Consider the following 17062-nt stretch of genomic DNA (forward strand, 5'->3'; position numbering starts at 1 on the left):
GCTTCACACTCATCCGACGCTGCGTTTCTGAATCGCATCCACGACGTGGGCAGAAGAGGTTCCGAGGACCGTTTCACACCTGCTGTAATAACAATAGATTCAAACATTCATATGAGATTATCATCTCTCTTCCACTGATAATGAACCCAACAAACTTCCCTCTAAGAGATAGAAGTTGTGTTTTATCATTTTTAGTTAGTGCTTTAGTTATATTCTCACCGCACACTGTTGGGGTATTAACACTTTAATAGACTTAAGGAACAAAAAAGGTGTTAGGATTTATTTAAGCCTCTGTTTTTTTTATACCTGCAAGAAAAAAAAAATGTGATGAAGTTTAACTAATCAGAGAAGTTGTGATGCTGGAGATTAGATGGGAACTGCAACACTGCCCCCAGGTGGCAGACTTTGCTCGCAGCTCATGGTTTTGATTTTGTTGATAAGATTTGCACCTTGTTCTTTTGCCATTTGTCTGAGATCCGTTCTTTATAGTGGACAAAAGCAACAGTGACTGGTTTAGGTTTGCAGAGGTTCAGATACTCCTGAAGTGGCACACCAAAAGAATTGCAGGGATTTAATTTTACAATGCATGATCTCATCTTCAATGTGAACAAACCAAAGGAGATTTTTGTATATTTCAGGAGAAACAGGTTTAGGTCAAACACTATTTCCTGGAGTTTCTGGAGACACAACAGTAAAGCTTTCTACAACAGGGGTGTCCAAACTTTTTAATTTTCAAAAACTAAAATCACTAAGACGTTGTTTTTATTTTTTATTTTTTTTACTTACTCACTAAGTATGGCTCATGCTTACTGAACAATAAGTTCAGTAAGCATGAGCTATTTTAATTAAACAAATACGTTTTGCTTTGTTTTTTTCCGTAGGAATGGGATTGTAGATCCAAACCGAAAAAAAAAAAAAAAAACATTTAATTTATTCTCAGCAATAAAAACAGAATCTAGATCAGTCTGCATTTGAAAACAAGTTTTAATTTAGCAATTAAAAGCAGATTTGAATGCACTAAGTTGTAATTAGAGTGCAAGTCAATGAGTAAAAATATAAGGAAACTTGAAAGCTTGGAAAAGATGATCAGTTTGTGTGGCATCTGACATTTTTATAAGTAGATTTGAATTTAAAAATCATAATTTAATGTGTTCTTGAACTGTGGTCCAGGGGCCATACAAAATCAGTTCACGGGTAGCAAATGGCCTGCAGGCCCTACTTTGAGAACCGTTGGTCTACAAGAGGGGACAAAGGAGGACGCACTTTTTGAGGAAGCTTAGCAAGATGCTGCAGATCTTCGATAAGTTTAGAGCATCATGTCTTCTGCAATCATCTTCTGGGGCAGCAGCGTAAGAATCAGGAACCTGAAAAGGCTCAACTTCCTGGTTCTGTTCTGGTTCTGTTCTGGGGATGACTGAGTAACTTCTGGACATGATGATGCAAAGAAGGATTTTACATAAAATCAAGACATTTATTCATCGTCTTCATGAGTCTGTCATAGAAAAACAGTGTCTTCAGTCAGAGGCTTCTTCAAATGCTCTGTTATATAGACTGCTACAGGAGATCCTGTCTGCACACAGCCACAAGCATGTACAGCAACTCTTTGGATGATCTTGGATTAATATGAAACATTTCTATGCTTTATTTATTTATAAAGTAAATTTAATTCAAACCCAGTCCCATTCCCGTGCCTTATAATTTACACTTAGATGATGCAATAATTTAACAATACACTTACAAAGAATGGATTAATAGTACAATTGAAAAGAAAGGCAAGAAAATAAAAACCATTTAAAATTCAGTGTGTCCAGCATTTTGTTTTAAATGTTCAAAGTACTGAGCATTATGCGCTCATTGATTTCTGGAGGACACAAACACAAAGGAGACATAAATAGATCAAATAAGACCTAAATAAATAAATAAACTTTGCAGCTGATCCAACTTCTCAATCAGCTTAAATTTATATTCATAGAAAACATTGAAAGAGAGCTTCAAAGCCTCTGGTGGTGCCACTGGGTTTAGATTAAAGTCAAGTTCAGGCAAAATAATTCAGCGTAATCACCTTTGAAATGCTGGAAACATGATTGTGTGTGGCGTGCGTCTGCGTCTGCGTGTGTGTGATCGTGTTTTGCAGGTGAATTTGGCGAAGTGTGCAGCGGCCGCTTGAGAACGCCGGGCAAAAAGGAGATTGCGGTGGCAATAAAGACGCTGAAAGGAGGCTACGTAGAACGTCAACGGCGGGACTTCCTGCGGGAGGCGTCGATCATGGGCCAGTTTGACCATCCCAACATCATCAGACTGGAAGGAGTGGTCACAAAAAGTAAGAGGGTGTTAATGCATCACACATGAGAAACAAAGGGAATTGTTTCCACCACTATTTCCACTACTTCTGTGGTTCAGCATGCTGCTTCTTTGAGTTTGGTTTTGGTTTTGGAAACGCAGAGCAGAGCAGAACCAGAAGACCTGAGAGCTTCTGGAAGGCTGATACAACAGCAGCAGATCTTTACTGTGTTATGGCGCTGTGTCATAAAGTGATTTATAAACTAACTAAAGGTTTTTAAAGTCTATTCTCTGAGCTGCAGGGACTAAAACAATAACTCCCTCTTTTCAAAGTGACTGCCAACAACCAGACTATAAAAATATTGTTTTGGTTTTTGTTCACTTATGTTGAATTTGACAAACAAAAGAGAAAAATTGATTAAGCAACTTTTCTTCAAGCGGTATTTGTGTGTAACAAATACCATTTCTTTTTTCGACGTATTTGGTTTTCTGTACATCTGTGTTTCTAACATGCATGGCTGTGTATGTTTCCATTGTTTGTTTTAGGAAGAAATGCATCGTAATCTCAAAAGATGTGCGAGAAAACGATGAGAAAGTGAGAAGGCGCAGTTGGGGGAGGAGCTGGAAACTTGTTAACGAGCTTTGTTTTACGGGACTCACCAGGCGCAACATATGGTTGTATTTACAGGGGGTGTATAAACTGAGACATCACTGTGAATATAAATGTGTCCCCTGAAGGGGTGCAGCCTCTCTCTGCATGCAGATAGAGGACAGACTTCAGCTCTGACCCCGCTGATGAAGACTCCGCTGATAAAGGCTTGTAAAGCCAAAGATTGCCGATATTAAATTAGAGCGGCTCGTTGCTGATATTCCAACAATAGACTTCAATGTGCTTTTGATGATCTATTATCTTGAATGGACTCAGTGGGGGAAAAAATCCCTCCACACGGCAATACAATTATATAATGTGATTATTATGGTGAGAGACATATGCTGAAGGTTGACGCTTAAATCTTTAACAACTTCATTAGAGTTGTAAAGTTCAGCGATTTCCTGAAAGGTCATAATTTAGTTTTAAAAACTTGAACATTTTCTCCTCAGTTCACAGAATATTTTCCTGCAAGTTTGGATATAATCTAGATGTTCTGTTTGCTTTGTTTGGTGAACATGAGGCAGGACGGTTTGTTGTTTTTGTTTCTCTGTCTCTCTCTCTTATTGTTGAATAATTGATACCAAACTTTAGGTGCAGCTTTGACTTCACTGGAGATTTAATAGACAAGTTTTTGAGTCATTTTTGTACAGTCAGTCGTTGTTCCATGTTTTTTTCTCCCCATTTGTTCATATTAGTTCTCAGCCTTAGAAACTGCTCTGCAGCTTTTTCTGGACTGATTGTGCTCAGTGAATGTTTCTCTACTAAGTATTGATATTTATTGTATCTTAAAAAATGTCATGATTAGAAATTGTGAAAATGGTAAATTGTCTGTCAATCAAGTCATAGTTGCACAATTACCTAAAAAGATGGAAATACATTTTAAATACTTTCTATTATCACAACAAAGACCATAAAATATTGTGATTAAATTGTAAGTTTATATCCTACAGAAACTTTCGTTTTTGTAGCTGTTTTGATTTTAGGATACAGATTAAATTTAATAAATTAGATGTTTTTGGTTCCCGGTCTGACAGTCATGATTTCCGTAAATGATGGTAGAAAACATCAACCTAGAATTAAGATATGTTTCAGCATTATGTAATAACATATGAACAATACTTTTATCACGTTAGTTTTCTGGATAAAAGTCTTTTATGTGAAGAATACAGTTTATGGGACAGTGGAAAACAGCACATCATCGTTTTATAATTGTTTAAATTACAACTATAGGCAGCGTTTACTCTGAAACCACATTTTTATTTTGTTCTGCTTTTTATTGAACCTCTTAGAATATTAATAACTTTTCTTGAAGAGTAGCCTGGGGGAGTTTATATGCTCGTTTATTTTAAAAACTGCGGGAACATTATGATAAATCCATCAGTGCCTTAAAGCGTAGCCCCACTACTGTCATTAAGGAGGATGTATTTTATTTTAAAGATTTATAACCTTCATCTGTGAGGAGAGGGGGAGGACTGTAAGAGGAGCAACCTGATTTCCCAAAACTGTCTGTGGGATTTCCACTCACGGTTACATTATGCACATCAAATCATGCAATCAAAAGCCTTTTGTGTTTGTCAGTGGGGCATCACACTGCATTTATTTTGGGTAAACTCTCCCTGTCAGCCTGTCTGCCTGGTTTGTCTTTTCTTCATTCTCTATCACTTCCTCCATCTGTTGTTGTTCTTTGGAGACTAATTATGGAGACTATTGTGCTGTGACTGACTGCCATACCTGCTATGAAAAAAAAAACAGGTGACACATTAGATTGTGGTAAACAGGTGCGTTTGTTTTTGTTCAGGCACTGTGCTGCGTAGCTATATATTGGTTCCAGATCTTCCTAATTAGCACAGGAAAAGCTAAGCTTGATCGAATAATTTCCTTTCTGTCCCAGCTGGATTTGTGTGATGAGAGAGCATCAACAAATTTAGGGAGGTGTTGATATGATACTGCAAATTTTTAAAAAAGCAAAAAAAGACTCTAATGTTTCGGGGAAGTTACGATTTTACAACAGAACAGCGCACTTCCCAACCATCCAGGCTTACAGCTGTATCATCCCCCGACAGGTGTGGGACCTATTCTGCTTTCATTTATGTTCAAATAAAAAATCTAAGATGTTTTCCCCGATGACAAGAACTCACTTTAAGGGATTACTTCATCACACAAAATGCACAACATTAAATTAGTCCTTTCCAGAGAAAATAATGGCAAGTTATGCAGCCAACTTGAGTTGGAAGAAGCGGTAAGGGATGTGTCATTGGCAGTTTGCTTGAACAAAAAAAAAACAAGTTGCTGTTCAAAAGCCCATGCTTCCACCATCTGCTTTTATAATTATGCTGTGCTTTGGAAACTGGCACTTGTTTCATTATAAAAAGGTTTTGTTAGTCAGAGATACCATAGTTATGCTGGCCTATCTGGAATTTTCTAGGGCTACTCTCAGTTCTCACCTGCATTTTATTAAATATTAAAGAAGTTTGAGGTTTTGAAGTCCAAAATGTTTTTTGAATGAATTCATGGCGAGTTTCGATTAATATGAAATATTAAACACCCCTTAAAAATTATAAGATCAATGTGAACATAGACAGTGGCACAACTACACATTATTCAGGTGGATGCGAAAACATAGATCGGCGCCCCCCCAGAGGGAAGGAACATCAGGGTGAAGGAGCGACGCTCACTCGTTCTCTACCCCCACCCCCCAAGGCCACGATACGTGAAGGGTAAAACTCGCTACATTTACGTTGTTATGTGCGCGAGGTGAAGGAGCGTAAGGCGCGCTGAAGTGTATGGGARAACATCATCGGTGCGCCGCCCCCTTCAGACGGGGTTTTGGCGCCCCCTCTGGTGCTGCGCCCCTATGTGTTGCATACCCTGCATACCCACTTTTTGCACCACTGAACATAGATATAGACATAAATAAACATTAGTAAGGCAAGGTAAAACCGTATTTGTCGGACTATAAGCCGCTACTTTTTTCCTACACTTTGAACCATGCGGCTTATAGCCAGTTGCGGCTTTTCTGTTGATTTTTCTTCAACCACCAGGGGGCTCTTTATCAGGAAGTGAATCATTGCTCATATGATGCAGCTTTTAAGTTGAGTGCTATCAATCTGGCAGTACAGGAGGAAAATAGAGCTGCTGCACTTAAGTTCGGCATGAACGAAACCACGGTTCGGCGTTGGAGACGGAGGAATGCGTCCTTAATAAATCCAGCAGATTTATTAGGACACAGCCCTCTGCTGCCCTCTGCTGGGTAGTTATGGAAAACCGAGAGCGGCGGAGATACCAGCGGTTTATAACCCGGTGCAGCTTATAAATGTACGTTTCCAGTATTTTTGGTATTTGGGGGGGGAGGGGAGTTCTTTAAAAAAAATTGTGGCTGTGGTTTATAGTATGGTGCGCTCTATAGTCCGGAAAATAGTTTAAAGTTCAGTGGTAGAAAATAAATTAACATTAGTTACTGTTAAGTTCATACCAGAATCGGAGTTTTTGGAAATTTTATAGCAGATAGGAATCAGCTCTATTAAGATATCTGAAGATTGTCCTTATTTAAACCCAAACAGAACAATGTAACTGGAGTAAGATGAAAAGAGAAGAGATGCTCCCTACACTCTGCTGCCTTCTTAAATATTTAATGTGATTGAGTGGTTGAGAGATGTTGCTTTTACATTATCTGGAAACTTTATCTGCCCGGTAAATTTTCCAGTATATGTCATTAATCTTGCTTAATAGCAGTTGCAAACCAAAGATCCACAAACTGGATAAATTAAACATTGAATTTTTTTATTTATTTTTGGATTAAACATTATTGCTCTGGATGCGTTATTGTGCAAACTGAATATGTAAAGTAGCATCTTCTAAGAATGCCTCCGGCCATTAACAGTAGTTTCAACTCAACACATAAATTATAGCAGATATTTTATTGTCACAACTTTTGACGTATTATGTACAGTGTTCATCATTAGGGAGACTTAATTTGATATTAGATTTCCTCCGTTTTTGATCACCCAGCACAAGAAATATATTTTCCTACGTTGTGTATTGATATCTGTGTTGATGTTTCATCTCTCTTTCTTTATCATTTTTACATTTTTCCATTTGCTGAACTACACAGTCATAAATAATGAATGAATATTGTTAGTGATTTATAATCTTACTTCTTGGGCTGGAAAACTTGACACCAACTTTTTCATTTTATCTCAGACTCTTTATTTCTTGTGTTAAAAAAAGTGTTGAAAAAGAAGCTTTTTTTATAAACCAATCAATCAAATTTGACATTTTTTAGATCATGCTTTGAGATCTCAGTATTCCATATTTTGTTGTGCTTTTAAGAAAACAAAAATTAAATGGGAGAGTTAAGACAATCACTTCAGAGCAGAGGTGGGTAGTTAGTTAATCACATTTACTTTTAGGAGTAAATGTACTTTTTACTTTTACTTTAGTAATTTTATTATGACATATCGCTACTCTTACATTCACTGAATGAAAAACAGACATGTTTTAACCAAACATTTACCAGTCACAGACACACACCTGCAGCTTTTGTTAAAGTTTCGTCAGTTTTACATTGAAAGAAACTGATTTGGGAAAAAAAAATAAAAAATTGTTACTTTTATGAATTCTTGTCATTTTGTCCTAAAGATACCGCATTTTCCACTTTATATTTTGGTCCATCTGATGATGTAATTTGTTAATATTAAATGATTGATAATTTGATTAGTTACTCAGTACTTCTGTAAACTTTTTACCAAAAACATTTTGACTCTTACTTGAGTAATAATTTCTGGCTACTTTTGTTTTCTTTTACTTGAGTGCAGTTTTTGAGGACTCTGCCCACCTCTGCCTCAGAAACAAACTGTTATTTCTATTTTCTTACAGGTTAGTTTCTTCTTATCAGCAAACAAATTTGGACAGTTTCCTTCCAGTAACTCTCACCACTGGGATCCTCTGTTCAAATCGGCTCATTTTTGCTCTTGTTTACAACAGTTTTGTGTCACACATGGACTAAATATTGATCAAGTCTCATGTTGCTTGCTGAATATTTTAAAAGAAAAACCATGTTTGCTTGATGTACCAATCTACCCCCATGCCTCACTCAGATTTAAACTATTTTTTCTTGAGTGCCTTATTTTCCAGTGGGATATTAGTCCATGAATGTTAAAACCTACTGGGTCTCAAAACATGAATGCTAAAACTAGATCACCGTTGAGATTTATTTGTAAGTCTTATTTTGACATAGTTTGTTGCTCACCACTCCATCCTTGGTTAATAGCAAAGGAATAAAAAAAATCAATTTATTTGGATGAAAGCGATGTGTGTTGTTGTTGCTGTGTGTTTGCAGGCAGGCCTGTGATGATCGTAGTGGAGTACATGGAAAATGGATCGCTGGACTCGTTTCTTAGAGTGAGTGTTCAACATATTACACCGTTATGATTATGTCCTCATGAGCATGGCCTTAACCATAAATATATTTTAGTGCCGTGGGCCTATCGTCGTGCCAGCATCATGGTTATACCTTGGATGCAGATACTTTTATGACTTATGAATAATGGAGCATATTTGCTGGGAGCATATTGTCATGTCATTTTATTGCTAACATAATTCTGAACATCCCACTTTCTTTCCTCCAACATATTTTGTTGGTGTAAAAAAAAAATCCCATTGAAAAATTGCTCATGCACACTTTAGTTCTACATTTTGTCATGATGCAAACACAAGCCTTTATGAGTCTTGCTGGAATTTTCTGTGCAGAATTTTGAAGCGGAAGAAAATTGCTACATGATTTTCAAATATTTGGTACAATTAGAAACCTAAGCAGTGTGATGTGCATTTATATTCAGACACACTGAATATATTAAAGGGAGCCTCTTTTATCAGATAAAATCAGTGAAGAGGTCTGACTTTTAAAAAAAAATTTAAATCCAGTTTTTATTGAAAAACTGGATTTTTCAATCCAGTTTTTCAGATCTAGACAGTGACTGTCACTGTCTAGATCTAAATTTAATTGCTCATTGATTATTTACATTCAATCTTACAATCCTTTTAGCAAAGGAGAATGTGTCAAAATGCTTGCAAATACGCAAACCTGGTAGAAACATAAACGAAAGACAAATTTATTTGTGGAAAAAACCTTTAAAAGTATTCTGTTTTCTTCCACTTCAGAGTTGCGCACCATTACTTAAAATCCCAATAAAAGCCCATTGAAGTCTGTTGTTGTAACATAACCAAATGTTAATGGTTCCAGCAGCATCTCTGTCCCTTTCAATTCTCAATGTTTCCCGTTTTGCGTGGCAGCAACACGACGGTCACTTCACAGTCATCCAGCTGGTCGGCATGCTGCGTGGCATCGCCGCGGGCATGAAGTATCTGTCAGACATGGGCTACGTTCACCGAGACCTGGCAGCCAGAAACATCCTGGTCAACAGCAATCTGGTGTGCAAAGTGTCAGACTTCGGCCTGTCCCGAGTGCTGGAGGACGACCCCGAGGCTGCGTACACCACAACGGTACGCCTGACTCCAGACACGGGAAACACGATGAGACGTTTGCGTATTTCAGCAACTCGCGTCGTGAATGAGGATTTTACTCTCGTCTTCAGGTTATTCCAGGGATATAACTTCTGTTTTAATCCAACTAAAACAGATTTCACCTTAAGATAGAGTTAATCCTCTAAATGCAGTGTGCATTTATTTTGTTTTCCCTTATTTCAGAATCTTATTATTTAGCTGGATTTACCTTTCAAAGCTGACAGGTATGAGAACTTGAAAATAGATATGTAATGTATTTTTAATCAGAAAAGCTTCTCACCATTTCATAAGTAGTATGACCAGTTTTACTAATTTTGTATATGACATAATTCGATGAAATATGAAGATTCAAAGTGATGCATCCTTCACTACAAGATGATCAGAAATTGGCATTTATTCTTTAAGAGTTGGTTTCCAGGACTCCTTTTCTGAAAAGATTGTGTTTTATATATGTCCCAGAGTTTGGTGTTGACTCACATCTCCTGGTTGTATTGAGGTTTTTGTATGAAGGAAATGGTGTGTCTATGGCTCAGAGTTGAACTCTCTGTTCCACAAGTCAGTGGTTAAACTCCAGAGAGGGGAAATGAAAGGCGAAGGTAAAGACAGGATAAAATCTCAGGCCAAAGCAAAATCTTCAGAACATGGAGCTTTTTGGACAGCAGTGTCAAAAGTGATTGGTTTAGTATTTTTAAATGGCCTGATTTGTGCCCGAGTGTGCTTTAAAAACTCGCGGGATGTGGTCCATTTCAAAGGTTTCAGTTTTCAATTTTCAGCCTTTGTGCTTAGGCCTTTTCACTTTGGAATAATAACATGAATCCTACAGTTAGGTGTGCACACCGATGTGGAAACAACCTTTTGAAGTGAAGGTTTAAAAGGAATATATCTAGTGATTTGGAAATAAAATGCCATGAGAAAAATTTTGCTGTAAATGSTCTTCAGAAGTGAACACTTTACTGCAGGCAATAACATTAAAACGACTCACAGCTACCAAAGAGCCATTTAGGATCTTTTAAACCTTTGCGGTTTTATTCCTATTTGTTTAATGAGGCTATATGTTAAAGTGGGAGTGGAGAAAAGTGTAGTGGAAATCATTATTCATTGTAGTGACAAAGTCAAAGTAGCAATAATATCTATATACTTTAGTACATTTTGGTTTGTGTCATCTTTTTTAGGGACATTTAGTAAAAGTAATAATTATGTGAATATTTACGCTGCAGATAAAACTGCTAAAGAGACATTATCTAAAACAAAAACTTGTGCCACTGGCAAAAAGGTTTTGTTTGGGTTTTTTTTACAACAAAATGAAACAAACTCTTAAAATCAGAGCTGAGGGGAAAGATCATAAATTTTTTAATATGGAACCTACTGGTCATGAAAACCACACAAAAAGAAGAAAAAGTTATTGACTATCTCCAGCAATTTGCTGAATTTTTTTAGGCTAACATTAGCATGTTTGCTTTCTATTTGAATATAACTTGTTGATAATTCAACTCAACATATTGTATACAGCTCTAGATATTCATGCTTGAACAAAAGCACTTTGTTTTGAATGTCAAAAATGAAAAGTTTTGCCCTGTTCAGTTTGACTTTCATTTTGAAATTGTTAAATTGATTAAATTGATCTTGGAAATGTCACATTTATTGAGTAAAACTGAAAAAAGTGCCAAAGCTGTAATCCATTGCCTGTGTTTGTGAAGAATTTCTCTACTTTAAATGCATTAATGGCTGAGACGATTGCAGAAAATACACCAGCAACAGGTATCAGATCAATCATGATTAAAAATGCCAAATATTTAGACCCCATAGATTTGTGTGGCACTACTTATAAGTGATTATTATTAAATGATATTATTCTTTATCTTATGGTTTTATCTGTAGGGGGGTAAGATCCCGATCCGATGGACGGCTCCAGAGGCCATTGCATACAGAAAGTTTTCCTCGGCCAGCGATGCGTGGAGTTACGGCATAGTCATGTGGGAGGTGATGTCCTATGGAGAGCGGCCGTACTGGGAGATGTCCAATCAGGATGTGAGTATTACGCTCCTTAAGAACCTAGGTGCTAAAAAGTTCATAAGAAACAATTTACATTGTTTTTATAGTGTGTGTTTAATTTGCAAGATCAAATATTAAACAAGCATTTTTGTGTTTCCATTTGGGTCTCAACTGCTTTTAAAAACAACGTTAGCGTTTAAATAAAACACACACAGACATAGGTTAGTGTTTTTTGGCAACTTGGAAAATGAACCATTTCAAAAACCTCCTTACTGTTACGTCACATTCAGTAGGCGCTGGGCCGTTACCAAGCAACCCCAGGCAGGCCTGGCCCCGTTACCTAGCAACCCAAGCGGAACTCTAGTTTTTTCAACTGATTTTACTGCTTGGAAAAAACGCGTTTTGTTGTGGACGTACCATTGAGAATCCACTAGTTTTATTGTTGTTGGGTTCTGTCAGTGTAAACTTTGAGTTGGGATTGGAGCAGCTTATTTGGATTAAAGTGACAAGAGGAAGGATCTCAAAATAGGCAGAACTTAAACTAAAATCTAATCATCTAAGAAGGATTTTGTGCATAAAAAATGTAATGAACACATTTTGTATGGCCAATACTTATCCTAAGCTGTTCAAAGCATAACAGGTCACCTTTAAGTAACTATATTTTAAAGTTTAACAATCCTTACTTTGTGTTAAAGCAGTGTACGAGGAATCCATAAAAACCTTGTTCAGGATGTTACGTCTTGTTGATTTCAATCTTTGCCAACCTCTGTGAGCACGCATTGCTCAAATGAAGACTTTTTCATTTTTAGACATAAAAGTTGTTGCCCTTTATGCTACTCTGCAGCAGCTGGCTTACATCACAAACCTAAGAGGCGGGAGTTTAGGAGCAGAAATACATCCAAAAGGATAGAAAAAGATGACGAAGAGAGAATGGAAGTTCAGTAGAGGTCAGAGATTCCGAGGACTTCAGAGCGTCCAGTTTAAAGCTGCGGATCAGTGTGGCTGAGAAACCCACTGATCCCCAGGCTGCGGTCAGGGATTGGAGGGACCACGGTGGAGGCAGATTCATCCTTCTCTCCGCTGAGTGTGAAAGCTCCAACCTAATCCCTTTGACCCTTTACACACAGACTCATGCACGTCTATAGGAAAATGCCCCGCATACACACACACGAGATCCCAGGGTTTGGGAGGGATTTGTGCTGTTTGGGAATTGCTTAGAAGTGCTTTCCAAGGCAAAAAGGCCAGCCAAGGCACAAAACCAGCCGAACGCTATCTCCTCCTGGTCAGCCACTTATCGCTGCACCGCTGAAAGATGCATGCAGATAGCTGACTGCGTTGTAGAGAATCTGAGAGATGACATATGGAGGTTACAGCATGTTATCTTCTGTGATAATACAAGGATTTACACTGAGAAGGACATGTGGGAATTGATTGATGGAGCAGTTTGAGCACAGCAACAAAAAGAGGGACAATGAAGATATAATCACCAATATAAATCTGGAAAGACATCTTTCACACACTTTTAAATGCTTCTTTCAATGCCTTTGCATCTCTTTGTTGACTGTAACCATAAAAAACAAATCAAAATTTGCTGTGTTATTATTAAAAGTGGTTGTTTTATGTGTTTAGTAATGAATTAATTTTTAACTGCAGTGTATAGAACAAAAAAAAATGTCAATTGCTGAAAGAACTAAATATTCGGAGCAGTAATTCACCTAAAACTGTACAAAAAAATATGTACATTTTGCATTTAAGATGGAAACACCTTTGTCTGTAAATAGATTTTGGGCAAAACTCCTGAACTGGCACAATGTTGGCTTCACACAGCTCAGATTTACTCAAATCAATCCTGTGTTATTGCTTTTTAGTCAATAAAATCTTTATTTTGTTATACACAATAGGAATTAAACAATTTGTCTATTTGAATCTTTTAACACTTCTAATATTATGTATATTAAGCTAAACTGGTTAAGTGAAAAATCTGTGGCATGTGCTGTTTTTTGATCATATTAATATATTAATCATCAGTGTAATTGATAGATTAATCAATTAGAAAAGTAATCGCTAGTTGCAGCCCTACTTTCAGAATATATCAGTGCTCTGGATATGCGTGGAAGCTTAGTTTGGTTCATTTAATTAAAACATTTACATTGACATAATTATGATTAAATAACTATTTGTTTGAAAAGAAGTTAGGCAGAAGTATAAACTTATTTGATCCTTCTCTCTTTCTTTTATGTGTCTTACTTCACACATTTTTACTTATAGAAAAGAAAAAAGTACATATATATTGAAAGTGAAATGATAAAAATGCTGCTGCTTTTATCCTTATCTAAGACCAGCTTCACCTTGACCAGCGAGTTTCTTTTGTATCCTGTTATTATTTTTGTTCAAAATTCAAAGAAAGTGAACGATCAAAGACCCGGGTTAGATAGCACAACTGCCTGGCATTTTTCTTAACGTGACCCCGGGTCAAACAGAACTGCTGCTGGAGTCAAAAGGCTGACAGTCCATCCTGTCAAGAGACAGAGAGATGAAAGTGACAGAACGTGATTGGTTCCAGAAAATAAGCAGCCTTTTCTTCCAGCTGATGTTTGAGTCTCTGGTTCTCCTTTTAGGGGTCATTTCTTATTCAGAAAACTATTTTCTCTTTGTTTGGAGCAGTAAGAATGGAAAAGAAACTGTGGAATAATTAATGCAATGTGTGTTATTTGCCTGATTGATGATGAATAAGTCTTAATGTAAATAAAAAATAAAAAAAATCTCTTAATTCATTCCTCTTAAGATTTAACCTTGATAGGTAAAGAATGAATGTCTTTGACTGATTTCTTGATAAATAGTGGTTAATTTGATAATTTATCAGTGCTATGTTAAAGATTAAACTGAACATAAACAGAGTAAAATGCTGTAAATAATTAGTTGATAGAAAGCAGCATCCTTGGGCTTTGCAGCAGAAGAATCTGTTCTCCAGAACATGAGCTGAGTACAGAAGGCAAACAAAAACCTCCCTTTTAGAGAACTCCAACTTTTCGACCTAACATATCGATTCCTTTAGCTAAGTCAATTCTTACAAAGTGGCCTTTTCTCACGTTAACCCTTTTATCACACTCAATTATTTCTCCAGGTGATTCTGTCCATTGAAGAAGGCTATCGGCTGCCGGCACCGATGGGCTGCCCTGTTGCCCTGCACCAGCTGATGCTACACTGCTGGCAGAAAGAGAGGAATCATCGACCGAAGTTCGTGGATATCGTTTCCTTCCTGGATAAACTAATTCGTAACCCCAGCAGCCTGCTGCCGCTGGTAGAGGACCTCCAGAGGTACAGAGCCGCAGATGTTCTGGTGAAACATTAAAAGGAAATCAGCTTACTTTAAAAGGATGTGTTCAGGGAAGGTTTTTCTATCTCTGAAAGTACTTTCCCCTCTGGGCAAAATATGAGGAGGGGATTTGTGGTCTCAGGTAGAAAGCTTTGTGTCGTTTCTGCTGGTTTTCACATTCTCCTATCTGTGGTCTGAATTCATGCATGATCTAACATTAACTAATCTTCTGGGTTTTTTTTCCCTCATATCAGTCTACCAGAATCCCCGGCGGAGGACATGGATTACCCAATGTTCATCTCTGTTGGCGACTGGCTGGATTCTATAAAGATGAGTCAGTACAAAAGCAATTTTATGGCAGCAGGCTTCAACACATTGGATTCTGTGGCGAGGATGAGTATCGAGTGAGTCAAAGTGCTTTAAAAAAATCATTACCTAATGACAGGAAGAAAAGCGTAAAATCAAAAGCACAGATGGGGATACCCTGACTGCTTTTGCTCTGTGTAAATAAACCTGTATTGGGTTTACTGTGCAATCTCTTGTTGAGTGGGGTTTATATTGCCTTGCCAAATTGTTGATTTATTGTTGATTTCCCTTGAGATCTTTTAAATTTTGTCACCTTAAAACAACAAAAATGAACTTTTTTTATTGGGATATTTGTGCAACGAACCCACAGAAAGTAATTTATCTGTGGAAGAAAAATGATACTCGGATAATAAACTCTGATAATCCTCAATAAAACTCAGAGCAATTAAATGACTAATAAAGAGTACGGCTACCAAGTGTAAAAACCTCTAAATTGTTAAGTCACAAACAGCAGGCACTGCCCCACGGCAAAGCGAAGCTCGTCACCTAGCAACCCAAGCGGAACTCTAGCACGTACAATGGCTGCTGAGAAAGAGAAATGTTTTGTTATTGACTTACCATCCAGAAATTAATTGCTGCATTCTTGTTGGTTTGTACTAACACACACACACACACACACGCACACACACACACACACACACACACACACACACACACACACACACACACACACAATTACAGAGCAGCAAACTGCCAAACACTTGCTGAAAACCAAGCAATCAAGTGTAGTTGATTAGCACCACTTGACTTTAACTTTGGTGAACATGAAGCTTTTTCATTTTTATTTTGGTTTCATCTTTGTTTTAAAAATAACACTGGAAATGTTTTTGTAAACTTAAAGGTACATAAATGGGGGGCGGGAGGAAGAAAATTAAATTTTTTATTATGCCCTTATACATAAAGATCTATAGTTGAGAAAAGCTGTACTTTTTTTGTCACAGCTGTACAATGGGCAGGAGGCTCTACTTCTTCTTTTCAAAGATGTACAGTTTTATAATTGCACATCTATTTGCATGAGTATTTTCACATGGGAGTGTAAACGTTGGAGTGTAAATGTTGAGTTTCCAGCAGCAGCTTATTTGGATTTAAAGTGACAAGAGGCTCAAAGTAGCTGATTAAAATCCTATTGCCTAAGAATGATTTTGTACAAAAAATGTTTTGCATCCTAACCAGTTTAAGGAAGTATAGTAGGTGACCGTTGAGAGGATCAGTCAAGAGACCCATGGTAGCTTTGGGAGAGCTGCAGAAATCCACAATTAAAGATGGGAGAATACGTCAACAGGACACCTGGGGTCTGTGTGCTTGTGTGTCTCTGTGTTGCCCTGTGGTGGACTGGCAACCTGTCCAGAGTGTACTCTGACTCCCACCGAATGGCCGCTACAAGCATCAGCCTAGTCAATGGACAACTAGTTGTGCACTCCACAAATCTGGTCTTTACAGAAGAGTAGCAAGCAGAAAACTGTTGTCAAAAGGAAGCCATAAGGATATCAATTCACAAGTTTGTCATGAGCTGTGTAAGGGACATGGCCTTTGCTCTGCGTGATGCTACATCAGCTGCACAAATGAGGGGATGCTCTTCCCCAAAAGGGACAGCTGAGCTGCTCAGTTAATGGGAAGAGAGATGGAGCTAACTATAGAGCAGTCCAGAGAGAAAACCCGTTAGTGTGAATAATTCTGAGACAAAGACAGAGGTTCACCTTTTAATATCACAACAACCCTTAATATATGACCAGAGCTTCAATGGACAGATTTAGATCAAAGCATATTTATGTGTTGGAAGGGCCCAGTCAAAGTCCACACCTAAATTTTATTGAGTGTTGGTGGAACTTGAGAACTGATGTGGACAGACAGTCTCTTTTAGAAGCTCCTACTCTTTCTACACTTCATGCGGTATGAGTACTTTTCCAAGGCTCTGTGGGTATTTGAAGTTGGCA

The 17062-nt window shown here is 37.5% G+C and overlaps 1 protein-coding gene across 1 annotated transcript in view; it reads left to right on the forward strand.

Moving 5' to 3' along the window:
• The window catches only part of epha6 (eph receptor A6), a 194331-nt gene that overhangs the window by 174315 nt on the left and 2954 nt on the right, over positions 1-17062 (forward strand). Inside the window, exons 11-16 of the mRNA XM_008403535.2 lie at positions 2135-2320; positions 8271-8332; positions 9224-9433; positions 11333-11482; positions 14571-14764; positions 15017-15166. Of these exons, the coding sequence (XP_008401757.1) occupies positions 2135-2320; positions 8271-8332; positions 9224-9433; positions 11333-11482; positions 14571-14764; positions 15017-15166 (952 nt within the window). The remainder of the gene's footprint in view (positions 1-2134; positions 2321-8270; positions 8333-9223; positions 9434-11332; positions 11483-14570; positions 14765-15016; positions 15167-17062) is intronic.

Source organism: Poecilia reticulata, linkage group LG2, assembly GCF_000633615.1.
Source record: "Poecilia reticulata strain Guanapo linkage group LG2, Guppy_female_1.0+MT, whole genome shotgun sequence".
NCBI classification, from domain to species: Eukaryota; Metazoa; Chordata; class Actinopteri; order Cyprinodontiformes; family Poeciliidae; genus Poecilia; species Poecilia reticulata.